Source organism: Vollenhovia emeryi, unplaced genomic scaffold (genome assembly GCF_000949405.1).
Source record: "Vollenhovia emeryi isolate VEMERY1.0 unplaced genomic scaffold, V.emery_V1.0 DF939348.1, whole genome shotgun sequence".
Taxonomy (NCBI): domain Eukaryota; kingdom Metazoa; phylum Arthropoda; class Insecta; order Hymenoptera; family Formicidae; genus Vollenhovia; species Vollenhovia emeryi.
The window spans coordinates 82406-98008 of NW_011967018.1; the positions used below are offsets into that span (position 1 = coordinate 82406).

A 15603-nucleotide genomic window follows, 5' to 3' on the forward strand; every position below is an offset into this window, starting at 1 on the left:
CTCCCTCAAATTAGAACACGTGCTTTCATTCAATATATGCTCTCGGATTTTGGTGAGTTTCGTAATATTTTGATCCGATTGCACCTTTTGTGAACTTTTGCCAATATAGTTTGCAGAGTCTTCTATTAAAAGAAGTATTAACAATAAACCAATTATACAATAAGTTCATTATTATATTTATAATTATCTAGTATATACATATATTATTATATATTATCTGGAAGAAATCATTAAAATTATAATATAAAATACTCAGCGAAAAATGGCTCGCCAATCCCTAAGTCATTTCTCACTGGATACTCACTAAACGGAGATAAATCGAGATGATGTTGAATACCATCCGTTTTTTCACGTGTTTCTGCCTCTAGCACACGTTCCACATTTTGGGTATCTTCCACATCAATATGTTGCCGATGATCTTGCATGGTATTTGATACCACTTTATAAGAGGCTACGCCTAATCGGATATCATGCGATACACGCAAAACGGTTGTTTCAGTGACTTCTTTTACAATTCTGTTTAATTTTTCCTGCGCAAAAAAATTATAACGTATAATAAGAATAAGCTTTATAATTTACAAAGATGACAAGCATTTTGAATGTATCATAATCAGAACTAACATTATCTCATATGCGTATGAAATTCCGTGATAAAGCCTTCGCAAGGGTCAATCTTGGCTGTGAGAATGAAAAGGGAACTAAATCTTTGCAACTACAGAGCAGCATTCTATACTGAACAATTTCAGTTTTTGGCAGTTGAAATTATCATAAGTATGAATCAAGTACTCTAAACTTCAGTGTATAATTGAAGGAAACGGATTTGGGATTTAGTTGTTCACGGCCAAGGGGTCGAAGGTTAGAAAGAGAAAGCCAGAATCTTCATAACACGGACCTTGGCTGTAAGAATAAAGCGCGACTCTTACACGCCTCCGAATTGATAGGGGATCTCAACTGAAAAGACACGAAATCAGAAAGACTTCTGATGTTCCCGTCCGAGCTATCCTTTAGACTAGAATACAGACCAGAGCCGTCAAGGATGAAAACAATCTTAGATCGGAGGGTGCTATGTAACCAACAGAAGTCTTGAAAGCTTACTAATATTCAAAATAATGTACTCTTTAAAAGTCAATCAGTGCATTGTCACTGAAAATAGCTAATAGCTATGAATTATTCGGTGCTATACTTATCATTGAGTCAGTGAATATTCATTGTTTTCAGTGATGATCCACTGATTGACTTTTAGAGTAAAACCAGTAATGGCGACGCAAGAAGTAGGACGGGTGCCCTCTCACCTCTGTAAGAAATCGCACTCAGATTCAATATTTTGTGTATTATTTCGCTTTCAACTTAGAAGCAGCCAACAAATTATATTAGAAACGAGAGATTCAATGCGACTGTACGAGATGTATCAAAATACAAACATTGTTTAACAAAACAATGATCGTCCGTTGTTATCGCAATGAAGAGGTAATTTCAAGTTAGCTAGCGCTTTGATCTTTGGATGTCTTGCCGGTTAATCGAGCATCGATAGCAAATTGCGAGGATTCAGCGATCACGCGATGATATCGATCGCTGATTGTTCACAGAGAGCCATCGCGATTTCTTCCCGTACTTGTCGCGAACGCGTATCAAGAGAAAATAATAACAATACAATATGCGGAGCGGCGCTAACCCGGCTAACCGATCCGCTCGACTGTCGCCGCGTGAATGATTAGGCAGGTGAATGAGAATAGACTGTTTTCGACCGAGGTGTTTACGGCGCTACGTCATGTCTCAGAACTGGCGCGCGGCATTCGACGCCTGAAATTCCAAGAATTTCCACGATTGATAAATAATCGACGAAATTTTTAACAATATGAGATCAAGTAAAATTACAGTAACGGATTTTTAAAGTGTGTGTGTGTGTGTGCGCGCGCGCGCGCTTTACTAATTGAATTATACGACATACATTTGTCATTTTGTCCATTGTTTCGATTCGTGTCGTTGGTTTTATTCCGTTGGTGGAAATATTTGATGTCGCTTCAACAATAATTTTTTTGTTTTCATCGTTTGAAGTAGAAGTAAGGGGTGCAATCGTATTTGTTAATTTAGGCTTTTCCAGGGCCAACCTGAAAATATTCGCAATATTGCAAATTAATTCCAAAAAGATTTCGTTGCAGTATATTTTAAGTGATTGCATTTTATTAAGTTTAATTGATATCTAAGCTCCTATATGTATATATATTTGGTAAAAATGATAAAAATTCGCCAGATACCAAGTGGAACCAGAGCATGCCACGATGGGTGCGTTGATAGAAAGATCTTCGCATTCCGGCGATGTTACAAAAGATTCGCTTCTCGAACGCGGAGGTGGAGTTGTTGAACATTCAGTCGCTGTTGTATAACCCTCCACATTGTATTCTCCTGTTGCACTTTCGCTACGAGAATGTTCGATCAGTTCCTATAAAATGGAAAAAAAGGATGAAAGTACTTTGAGAATATTTGAAAATATTTTTTTAGAAGAGAGGAAAAAGAAATATCTGTAAGTTAATATTAAAACATGTTAATGTACCTCAGTATTAAAATCTTTATTCGATATTTCGACATCTTCCGTAGAATGCGGGCAGATATGAAATGAATTGTCATCAAATTTTTCTGCCGTAGAAGTAATAGATTTAATTGCATCAGCTTTGATTCTTGTAGTCACAGCTTCCGACGTTATTGGATGCATTTGAGGAATTGCAGATACGGCTGAAGCTGTCGTACCAGATATCAATGCAGTCACGTTAGAAGCTGTATGCATGGGCGTGCTTAATGGTGGCATGGCAGATATCGAGAGCAAGGACGAAGCAGAGGACGTCACAACGGTAGGAATAGACATTGGTCGAGTTCTAGCTCCAGCTTCACATAGTCTCGCATCCAGTTTTTCCGCGAGACGTGTAACTTCCACTAATTTCGCCGAGATAGCTTCGACAGCTGTCAAGTTACCACCGAGGATTGAAGCATCTTCAGCTTCAGACATTCTAGAAAAGTAAATTTGTTGACCAAGTTAAAATTCTATAAATAAATCCTTTATTTTTAAGCTAGACATTTTTGAACGTTGTTTAATGTCTGATGAGCTTTTCATAGTATTGTGACTGTTTAATTTGTTGTCACATTAATGTTACTCTTATGGACAATTAAAACCATTAAATAACTATACAAATATTATATATAGTATTTGTAGTAGCTACTTCATCAAATCATACAAGCATGTATCAGTTTCAATTTTTTAAGGATGATTTTCTTTAAACAATTACATACATTATTTAATCGATCAATTTAAAATTGATCAGAGAATGATTGAATTATAAATCGAATTAAAAGTGCAAAATTCCATTCAATGAATTACATCATTAAGAAAAGATTAGATTAATGGATTATGTAATGAATAGTGACAGCGTGTTGATAGTACGTGGCTGCATGGTCTCTACAATTTGGGACAACGTTCTAATTTCGTAGCTCACATTTACTTTATGAACTGCTGTAATTGATTGCCAGATTAACTCTGAGCAATCTCAAAGATAGGTTTTTATTGAAAAGTCTTCAATATGTTAATTCTTCCTGGAGTTCCTTTTTTATGACTATGGTAAATGTGCCAGAAATAGTTTTCATGATGCAACACGGTAGGTGATTCTTCGTGACGCAAACCAGACCGCCAAAATATTATCGAAATGAGATTCGCGTTACCAGCCGAGTTTTAAATTACGACGTGACCGTGGAACGAAGCCAATGATTGTGGACCGTGATATTTTATTATTTATGCATATTGTAATATAATTTTTAATAATATGACCATTAGCGCTAAAAAATCTACGAAATTTATTAAGTAATCTTATTATTAAGTGTAAATTGAAAGAAGATTGCCGAATAATACCTTTTACGAAACAATTTCGTAGATGTTTGTCTGTCAACTAGCACATGTAATCCACATGTAATTCACACAATTGTGTTAAACACAAAATTGATGAAAAAACATATACAATATAGAATAAATAGAATAGTTATACAATATAGAATAGAATAGTTATACAATATAGAATAATAAAATATGACCCGTACGTGTAAACTAAATTAAACGAGAACGTTATAAAATTTCGGTTATCTTATTGCAACCGACTTACATGCACCGTTTCTAGATTATAGAAGCTATCTCGACGAGAGCTGGCCATAGACTGACACACTGTCTCTGTTAAACACGCAGGCGTTCTACCAAGCGTATTACACCACACTTACTAGTTATTTACTTTTCTTCTCAAATTATAATTTATAAGAAAAAACATTTTTAATATGTTTGTATTTTGATTTATGCTTGTTAGTTTATTATTGCAACATTTTTGTATATTTACTTAATTACTTCCATTGTTTAACAATTATACCTTATCTTTCACATAATTATGATTTCAAATATTAATACCTAAGATCTAATATCTTTAAATTAGTGATGAAAGTCTATCAATGCTGTGTAACAATGTTGATGCAATTTGTTATACTTACGGTTGGCAATAAAGAGGTTCCTTCAACCTTGTCTTGAGGAGGCGACCCAATCTTACCATCCGACCAACTTCCAATAAAAGTTTCTCTCGATTATCAAGAATATCTCTTATGCTTTCTTTGACGCGTGCTTTTGCTAATACATCTTCATCTTGCGCAGAATGATACAGAGTAGTCACTGTTTCCACCAAATTTTGTAATCCCGTACAATGCTTTAAATAAATTGATACAAAATTTATAGACGAGAGCATATACACACAGAGTAGATAATGCATAAAATAATTCCTTTATCGGAGAATATTAAAGTAACTTTTAAATTTACATATTGAATTCATATTAATTTATATTCATACATCTTCGACGTTTCTGTGAAAAACAGCGCATACTCGCAGCCTGGTTAATTGTTCCTGACTAACAGATCGAAACTGTCGCCAAGCCTGTCGTAATTTCGAAAAGAGATTAGCATTGCTTTCTAAAGATATTCTGCAAGATAATCTCAGTACACGCGCCCCATTCACCAGTTGACCGCCATACTCGTAAGTTCCCTGTAAATATTTATTTCACTGTGTTTACATACTTAATAATTCTATGTGAAATAGAGTAATTGGACTATTGTAACTTTCGTTTATTATTTTATGAAACTAATTGTATTTGTAATTTGTAACAATAATCATGGTTTACTTTTGCAGTTTCCTGGAAAGATTGGTGCTCCTCTTTTTGCGACTGTATTTCTTTTACATTACATCCGACTTCCATGTGATTCCGAAGTAAAACATTGAATAGATCATTTAACCACTTAACAGCCTAGAAGGTACAGTAACTTTTATCCGTTAAAATGTTTTTTACCTTATTAATCCATACTTACTTGTTCGGCATCGCTCTCATACATGTATATCAAAGCTATCTGTTTCAACGACAGCTTTTGTAATTCCACGCTATCGTTAAATATATTCTTTCTGGCATTTGTTGCATCTAGTATATCTTTTACATTGATGATATCTTCATCATAATTTACACAAACTTCTCGACCAAGCGCATCCTTCACTGGCATAGAGAGAATGTCCGATAATTTTTCGCCTTCTTTTACAAGCTCGCGTTCTAAACTATCTGAAAAATTATTTAAATATGAATCTGAACAAATATTAATATCTAATGAGTCATTTTTACCTAAAACTGTTTGACTCTTTTCCAAAGTTAACAGCTTAATGCTCGCTTGAGAAAAGTTGTAATTCCTGTTGCCCATAATTAACTGCTCAAACACTTCACTAGTCCTATCGAAGTACTGTAAGCAATAATAAACAGCAAAAAACCCTCTCCTAATTGATAATAATTTGATCGATAAAAATTTTGTTTTTACCTCAGAAACAAGTCTAAAGAATCTTTGTGAAGTAATTAATACATTTCTACGTCGTTCGAGTCGTGAGGCAAAGCTACGACAAACAAAGTCCATGAAATCTCTCTGAGATTTTAAATCTTCTGGTAGTCTATTTCTAGGTAAGCTATCGATTTTATGGAGTAGCTCTGCATATCGTCCATAAGTCTCCTGTAAACACATTAAAATTAGATCTATGTAATACTCTCTTAAAATAAAATAAGAATTAGAATGCTTTATTCGTCATTTACCCGACATTGAAGCTCAATTTTTTCGTGCTGCCTTCGAAGTTCCTCAGATGAAGAAACATCAAAGCCAACTTGACAACAAGAGTTCAGCATTGTGTCTGCTGGACCCAAGATCCAGTCAGTAACACTCGATACACCGTGTTCAAGATCTTGGATTACTCTGGCAGTATCTAGATTTCGTTCCATTTCTGTCCACGAATTTTCAATATCCATCTGCAAATAATAGAAACATTATTGTGCTGACTAAAAAATGAAATTTAAATACACCATACAGTCATAAATGTAATTAAATACCTGCTTTAATTCGATAGAATCGAGTAACTTGTGAATTTCTTTAACGGTATCCAAAATATCCTTGGAGGACTCTCTACTCATACAACTTATTAAATTCCTACCTAGATAACCGAAATTTACTTAACTTTCTCTATTATGTTTACACGAATAACACTATTGTTTAAAATAAATTAAGTTATTTTTATTAGCATGTCAATTATTAACTACTTCAACTTTTATGTTAAAAATTTATAGAATCAGTAAAAAATACACAGACCTGATTGAAGTATATGACGTGCTGTTGATAACAATTCTGTGCCCATCTCCCAATAAGATTCCACATCATTCGATTGCATTATACGAATACCATCAAGAGTGTCCAATTTTTTATGTAAATTTGTCATCTTCGATATAAGTTCTAATGCATCACTCGAATAATCTTCGATTTTCTACGAAATAATAAATACCAATTAGTTAAAAAATTAACATCATCATTCGCATGGGAGATTTAGTTTGTGTGGCCAAAAATATCTCATTTACCATACGTGTTTTTATCCATTCGATGTGATTGTATGCCTTGTTACCTGCTAACTCGTATGGCAATTGAGAAAAGTCAATGTAAATATGCAACCTCGTTAGAGTAACGTATATTGGCTAGAACAAACGAAAGTAACAGAAAACTGGAGCTGTTGAGCCATGATGTAATAATGTACACGAAAGGATGAAGCTACAATTAATATATATTTTTATTAAGTTAATTTATATACTTATAGAGATACTTACTTCGCCTTCTTTGTGTGACTTGGTACAGCTATCGACGCGTTTATCCCAAAAACCATCAGGTCGTATTACAATTACGGAAATGACTTTAGATCCTATAAGATTCGTAGAGAGCCTAATACAAGATCTAGTTACGCGCCATGCACTACGACGCGCGTCTACAACGAGAGCCAATCCATTTTCCTTTGTCTCCTCACTATATAGTTCATTACCAAGAAATATTTAATTATTTTTATGTATAAATTTAATTCAATGATACTTTTTTAAGTATAAACACAGTTAAATAAAATATCAAAGATATTCTGTACCTGAAAATTGATATAAAATATAAAATGAGGGTTTCTAATTTTAACTTTGTTGTTGAATCAATTTCCGGTGGAACACTAATTACTATTAAAGGTCGTCCGTCCTGATCACGACCACCTGGGACATACGCGAGCTTCGACTCTAGATCCTCCAGAATATCTGTTGCCTTCAAGTTTTTCATAGGCATTTCTATAACTGTTCGTTAAAGAAAATTGTCTTAGACATTTGTAACTAACAAAAGAAATTACCAAGTAATTCTTAATGCTTTACAATTTCAACCTTTTAATTATAATTATTGTCCATGTAAAGTGTGTACTCACCGATTTAATATAATGATCTCCACGCTGAACCGCATCGGGAATTTTGACAACACTCAAAAGGTATTGCAAGAAAACGTTATATAGGCGTAATACGTGACAAAAATATATATTACGAATGCATCACAGAAATGTAGAGTATCGGCGAACAGCTGCTTCAACTCCAGACGTTATACCTTTATGTCCACGTGAGTGACAAGCAAACTGTCGTATCTCGTTGAGTCGAGTCTGTCGTGCGTACCTCGTTAATGACAGAAGAAAAAAGTTTACATACGTGTAGATGTAGGTACGTATATTTATGTGGAACGTGCGCGAGCACAACATACGATAGATGCAGCGCGAAGCTGCAGCTGGGACGGAGGCTGCTGGAAAACCGAAAGCCATCTCTGGTCCTTTCAGATACAACGGTACTTTGGCACCGATTAACCGTGTGTTCCCCTTCCTCTTTATGCACGGCTCTTCCCTTCCTTTCATCTTCCTGTCTCTCTGGAACCGCATTTTTTCTACTCCTTATCTTCCTCGAGCAAAAATATGCAGAAATAAATTTAGTCAAGAAATAACGGATATTACATACAAGTAATGCAAAGATATATGCGTCATAGGTTCTTGCGGATAAACGTATATAGGAATGTAGGATTAATATAAATAAATTATTTAAATAATCTATATAAAGAAGTCCATCTATAAAAAACTTATGTTTTAAATTTTATATAATTCTTAACATTTTTATTCTCAAAGAAAGAAATATAGGAAGATTATTATTAGATAACTATGATTTATAGTATATTGATTTAAAATAAATATTATTTAGCATAACAACGGTTTATATTATATATTAATTTGTAATTTATAACAAAATGGTGGTAAGGCATTAGTACCATTTATTGTACAACCTCATGTACTTACATTGTCTCAGTGTGTAGCATTATATGATCTTATCTCATTATAAAACGTGATGCAATTGCACAAGATGATTGATATGATGATACACGTTATACCTAATAACTATATGTCTAAACTTTGAATACAAATTACAAATATAAATATCTCATACATCAGACATTACACAACAAAATTTCTAATAAAATTTCTCGCATTTAATTTAATAATATAATCAAATAGTATGTATACTTTTTACATTATTGTAAAAACTTATATGAATAGAAATATATGTATATTAGGTAGAAACACCAGTGAGACAAAGATAGATGTCGAGAAAAGCTGATTTGGCGTCGCTACAGTCGTGGACCACGGGGAAGTTCGCCAGTGCTCCATCGAGCCTCGCGCTATATCAAGCATACTTGCCATCTTTCTCCCTCTCTCTCTCTTCTTAACCATCTCGTTTCTATCTCTTTTTCTTTCCTCCCCCTTCTCTCTCTCTCTCTCTCTTTTTCTCTCTCTCTCTCTCTCTCTCTCTCTCCTCTCTCTTCCTATCCCTCTTTTACCCAAGTTGGACATCATCAAAGATCATTTTGCTCTTTGATCATTCTTCAGACAGTACTGTAAATGTGACACTTTTGACAATTTGGTATGTGGAAACGATCGGAAAACTGATCAGAAACGGAATAATCGTCGAGCCAGACTCGACGAAAAGAAGGAGGAAGAGGAAACACGATAATGGGTAACGCCACCACGAAAGATTATTCGAGGAGCATCTCCGTTGGCACCAGCTCGAAGAAGACACGTTGGGATGGTCCAGGTAAATCAGTCTATTGTTTTATAAGTCTTAATACATTTTTTTAATTGGAATACTTTTGAGAACCAAGAATTGTAACGGCCATGTCGACTGAACTAAAGAGGAAGAAATTCATTGTCTTAACATGACGATAAGTATTACAACCGAAAAGGCAGTCACATTAGTACAGAAATTTTGTCTCTGTTCTCCTTTTTCTTTGTCTGTAATAACAATGGCGTTATTTATATAATTTAAACATAATAAACATAGTTTTAATTATTTCCGAAAGTTACTATTTTTGCCTATTTTCTTAAATATAAATTATTCAATTGTTTTTAAATATTATAATACCATTACGTTTAATTATATTGTATTTACTAAGAATAAACATATTAATGTGGTAAATGATCTTTTAATATACCGTATGATTTTGTCGAGATTTAATTATTTATTGTAAATGTAATTATAATCGACATCTCCTTTTCTTTATATGACTTGTCTTGGTGATGCAAACTAAAAGATTACAATAATTATTGTTAATTCGTGTTCAATCAGATAATTTCAACAGCGAGAGAGAGAGGATCTAAAATTACATCCTTACTAATTCTAGATTAAAACAGGTTTAAATTTCTTTTTAATTTATCATCGTCTATTAGTTATAACTGTAGTATTATACGACATTCACTTTTTAAGTAACACACAACGAACATTATACGAAATCATAGTATCTCAAATACTCAATCTACGGATGGTGCGCCGGTTCAGTACTCCACTGTACTGCCAAACGCGACGCATTTTATTTTGGGAACGGTACTTACGTACCGATGTTGAAAATCATCTGCTCTATATACATACACAAGTCTAACAAGAATATATTTCTTAGTATTATACCGCTTATCTTTTTCTGCTTTTAAATAAAAGGACTATTAACAAATGTATAATTATGACGAAATAGTTAATAAATTTTGATGAAAATGTAGGAAGAAAGACTAAAGAAATTTGGTATAGGTCTTCCGGCTCCACCAGGCAGACCTATCTTGATATCAGGAACGAACGAAACACTGCCGGATGTTGTGGCAATACGATGGGAGAGATCATCGAGTAACGGTGGATCGGCGATCGTCGGATACCTGGTCGAGCATCGACGACTAGGCTCTCCTCATTGGGTACGAAGCACCTCCGGTCTTTGCGCATTTCCAGAACTAACTTTAAGTGGTCTCGAGCCAGGATGGCGTTATCAATTTCGAGTCAGAGCGCAAAATGCACTCGGACTTTCACAGCCAAGCGACGTCTCCGAACCGCTCACAGTCACGTTGCAAAGGGCCGCCCTCGCCTGCGCTCCGTATTTCGAGCTGGAACTTAAAGATACGGTTGCGCTTGAGAACGAACAAGTACGTATATATTGCACGTTATCATATAAAACTTAAATGCATTTCTAATGTTTTCAATATAGGCCGAGTTTGTCATACAATTCTCTGGAACACCATTACCAAAAATCTCGTGGTTCAAGGACGGTTTTGAGATCTTCAGTAGTAGGCGCACCAGAATTATCACAGATAATGGAAAGAGCATTCTCTTGATTCACCAGACTGCGCTTAATGATGAAGGTGAAATTAAATGTACTGCCACCAATCGAGCGGGTCACGTTGCTACTAGAGCTAAACTAATTCTTGAAGGTTAATAAATTGTTAATAAAAAAAATACAACCATAACTCTTTGTAATATAAATCGTTGAATTATTTATACATTTACTAGCACCTCCACGAATACGATTGCCACGTCAGTATGAGGACGGTTTACTTTTCGAGCAAGATGAGACCATTAGATTGAAAGTATCTTTAGCAGGTAGGCCAACGCCTGTTGTCACGTGGTATCACGATGGAGAGCTGATATCCAAAGATACTAGACACGTATTTGAAGTGATGGATGGTGAATCAGTTCTGAAAATACTGAATGCAAAACGAAGCGATCGAGGGGAATACACTGTTAAAGTTACGAATAAGTTGGGTGAAGACACTGCGTCTTTTCTGGTCACCGTGACAGGTGATAATACTGCATTAATTTAGATATTAGCTTTTTACATTTTAAGCCGCAAGTTCGATAATTTATTAATTTTTTGAATTATCATTTCTATCAATAGACCGACCCGCTGCTCCTGGCAAAATAGCTGTTGCAATGACGCTAGGTAGATCGGTGACACTGTCGTGGAAGGAACCGGAAGATGACGGCGGATGTAAAATCGGGACATATATTGTCGAATACTACAGAGTACGTAATCAAAACCTATTATTTCCATCCATATACATTTTGCGAAATTTGACGATTGTTTTAGATTGGCTGGGAAGTATGGCTCAAAGCGATTACAAGCAGATGCACAACTGCGACATTAACAGAATTGATCGAAGGTTCCGAATACAAATTTCGCGTGAAAGCTGAAAATCCTTACGGAGTTAGCGATCCTAGTGAAGAAAGTGACGTTATTTTCGTTCCAGACATTAAACGAAGGTATTTTATTATCGATGAACACTTAAACTTAGCACACGTTTGTTTGCACAATAATAAATCCATAATGTTATGTTGTAGGATTGTAACACCGTCTTTAAATGAAAAGTCGCAAAGTCATCGAGAGATCAGCAGATCTCGTGGTGATAAGCGAGAGGTGAGCTTTATTACGCCAACGCAAAGGTCTAGAAGCTTAACGAGAGAAGAAGGTAAAACACAAGATGATAAAAATAATAGTCGCTTTGGATACGACGAGCGATCAGCTTCGGTGCAACGGCTCACAATGCCAACTTCTACATTGGATAGACCGTCTAGAGCAGACAGTAGAGTAACATTTGCACTAGATACTTTGGAAAACGAACAACCTCCGATTCCTCCAGCTAGATCAAGAGAGCACAATTCAACGAAACAACAAGTTACTATTGGAAACCATACACATCGATCAAATATTACAGCAAGTATAAGAGACAAGGTAAAAGATAATCAAATATAATTATAAAAAATACTATAACTGGATTCTAAACTAAAAGAAAGAAAATATATATGTTATTTTCTGGAATATAGGAAGATATTGTAAAGGATGAAAGAGCAATGACATCGAAATCGGCAGCAACCATGCCGGTCTCTTCTCCAGTTACCGAAGAAGATACCATGTCGCGCTTTATAAGAAAAGAAAGAAGTCTCTCTCCACTTTGCGTGCCGAGAATTCAAGAACATCGAAGAGAGGAGAATTATACCACAGCGAGCAACCATTCTTCACCATCTTCAAATTTAATTTTGAAAAAACAGACCACTGTTGTAAACGAATTCATACTATCTCCGCCAGATAGTCCGCAATCGCAGATAATACTACAAGAGGATGATGAAAATGCATTGCACGGTAGCTCAGAGTTTATGTTGGTTCTGTATCCGGAAGATGAAACACAAGAAGATATAATAGATATGGGGAGCTTTACAGAAATTCGAGCTAGAAGTAGCATAAGTAAGTGCAAATAAAAATTTTTTACACAAGCGTTAAAAAACTAAGATTTCTTTGTACATGTTAACTTCATTATTTTTCATTATTTCAGGTGGCAAACAGAATATAATCGAGTTAATAGAAGATGAGAACGATCTTGTACCACCGCCGATGTCGTTATCTCTTCCAGAATTATTTAGCACACAGCATCAAGTAATAGAAGTAATGCGAGAAGCGGTTAGCTCTACCGAGCTTCTTCACGAACGAGCTATGGAACGTTTCTATCGCGCAGTTGCTGCTGAAGAAGCAGCTGAAATTGCCAAACGAAAAATGCAATTTGAAAGACAAACCGAATTGACACTATTAGATGTCGAATCTATTCAGAGATCATCGCTTCGAAGACGCCTATCCAATTCCGGTATCGCTACGCAAAATTTAATCGCTTCCTGGCAGGCCAAAAAGAATCGTCGAAGATCCAGCGAAGGACAAGCGGATGCAGTTCCAAAAACGTTAAAACTTCTTTCGCCAATTTTGTTGCTAGATGTCGAAGCTAGATCAGATCCAAATCTTCCATTTGAGACGACAATGACTGATCCTTGGGAAAGGAGCAATAAGGTCGAATCTGTAGAACGTCTACGTAGATGGCATGAAACAAATGTACCATTATTGGAAGAGGTGCAACCAGAAAGATCGATACAAGCAAATAATGAAGACAAGCGAATAATAATTCCACCATCCATCATTGTTAATAAAGTAGAATCTCAATCATTGATTGAAACGAAAACAAAGGAAACAGAAAAGGAGGAGACTAATAGCATTGAAACTTCCGAAGAGTCATCAGAAGAGATCAGTAGTGCAGATAGTGAAGATTTAAAATTATTAAAATCGAGGATCTTAGCAAGACAAATTATCGATGAAGAAGATACTTACCATCCTAGAGGAAGACCAGTCCCACACGTCGAATCAGAATTACCACAGGTCCCATATGATAGATTATCAATTTTGGAGATTTCGTCTCTTCCATCCAGCAGAACAGTTACTTCCGTTTCGCCCAATAATGTGATACCTAAATCAATTCTAAAAAAGCCCAAAGAGGAACCAATTGTTCAGGACAATTTTGGCAGATCGATCCCTCCAGAAAAACCAATCAGAAAAACGTTATCGCAATCGTATCAACAAGAAGACATGGAGAAAATAAATATGGACACCAACGGCAGAGTTTCGAATCTTTCTAGCATGTCCGAGGCTCTAAAGACTCCTACGATGTCAGAATCGGATACGGATAGCATTATATCTGCGGCAGAAGCAGCAAAAAGTCGAAGAATGCAATCAAAATGGCGATCCGTAACACCTGAAGAAGAAGCAGCCGAAGTAGAAGCTAGAATGGCTGTTGTAAATCAATACACCGAGATAGTTCGGGAACATGCGAGTCATTCACGACATGGTAGCGCAGCTAGCTCTCGAAGGTCCTCCATTTCCGAAGATCAAGATCAAAAGTATCGAACTCAGGAAAAACTTGCGCCAAAGTTGCCAGATAAACAAGAGCAGGATGAGATGTCGAAATTAAAAATTAAAAGTAAGAATGAAACTGACAGGCAAAAGAAAAGCAATCAAACACCAAATTCCAGAAGAGGAAGCATTGATTCGAGGGGTACGACTCCAGCGAGAGACACAACGAGTGCGAAGGAGAAGCGCGGAAGTAGACCAAGCTCCAGGGACCAGTCTCCAGCCGCGAGAAGAAGTGAAAGAATAGGGGGTGCTTCTTCGAGATCATCTTCAAAGACCCGAAATCGTACACCTTCTCAGGAAAGAAATAAGCAACCCTTAACGAAAAATGATTTAAATGAGCAAGGCCCACGTAGATCTAAAGTACCTTCTAGACCTTCCTCGCGCTCCTCATCGAGATCGAGTTCTAGGGAAAGGTTTGGAACGACAGTACCAGTGGAATCAAAAGTTGAGAAATTACAAAAAGCACTCGAAAGTAGCAAGTATCGAACGATGAGGAAAGAAATCGAACTAACCAAAGAGAATGTCGGAGAAAGCACTTTTGATCGAGCAAACGGAAAACAGTTAGCTCTAGAAGCTAAAATAACAGTCAGATCGACGGTGAGCTATATAACTGATCTGGCGTTGCTATTAGCTGCAATGTATATTTATTTTTTTAAAAAAGAAACCTTAGCGGTGCCGTTTATCGTGCTTCTTTTATATCGAAGAGTACAGGAAAAAATACACGAGTGGATACCACGTCGTTGGAGGCGATCTATCAAGAAACACTAATTGAGTGATGTAATTAAACAGCCACATATATTTTATACATCCCATCTATTAACTAAAATACTCTAAATGATTGCCAAGGAGACACAATTAATATTATACACTAAAATAAAATAGTATATTATATGTATATTAAATCGCAAACTATTTATAGCATTCTCCGTATGTAATTTAATCGAAACTCGTTATTGTTACCTGTTTTATTTGTAATCGATGTTAATTCTTTACTTCTAATAAATTATATATACGTTTTCACCAAATTAGAATATGTATTATTACGTATTCCTTCATTACTTTGCGTTACATTATTATTATTATTGTTATTATATCTATGTAAAATTATGTATGTGTCATTCTGAAATTGTCTATGCTTCATACGTATTTAG

At 35.6% G+C, this 15603-nt stretch overlaps 2 protein-coding genes across 2 annotated transcripts; one reads left to right on the plus strand and one right to left on the minus strand.

The window, feature by feature from the left end:
* Positions 1-446: 446 nt before the first annotated feature.
* LOC105558389 (SEC14 domain and spectrin repeat-containing protein 1-B) lies at positions 447-10558 on the minus strand. The gene is made up of 20 exons (XM_012006044.1): positions 10221-10558; positions 8135-8322; positions 7812-8049; positions 7494-7686; positions 7189-7381; positions 6946-7059; positions 6683-6854; positions 6427-6527; positions 6136-6345; positions 5870-6055; positions 5680-5794; positions 5378-5619; positions 5194-5316; positions 4866-5057; positions 4516-4724; positions 2552-3002; positions 2256-2440; positions 1949-2108; positions 622-678; positions 447-530 (listed from the first exon to the last, which is right to left on the minus strand). The coding sequence occupies exons 4-19, from the start codon at positions 7676-7678 to the stop codon at positions 628-630; spliced, it is 2889 nt and encodes a 962-aa protein (XP_011861434.1). The 5' UTR covers positions 7679-7686; positions 7812-8049; positions 8135-8322; positions 10221-10558; the 3' UTR covers positions 447-530; positions 622-627.
* Positions 9174-15477, plus strand: LOC105558388. Its single transcript, XM_012006043.1, has 9 exons — positions 9174-9507; positions 10492-10874; positions 10937-11159; positions 11239-11526; positions 11624-11751; positions 11816-11988; positions 12067-12457; positions 12550-12967; positions 13056-15477. Exons 1-9 carry the CDS (start codon positions 9426-9428, stop codon positions 15218-15220), a joined length of 4251 nt encoding a protein of 1416 aa, XP_011861433.1. The 5' UTR covers positions 9174-9425; the 3' UTR covers positions 15221-15477.
* Positions 15478-15603: the final 126 nt, after the last annotated feature.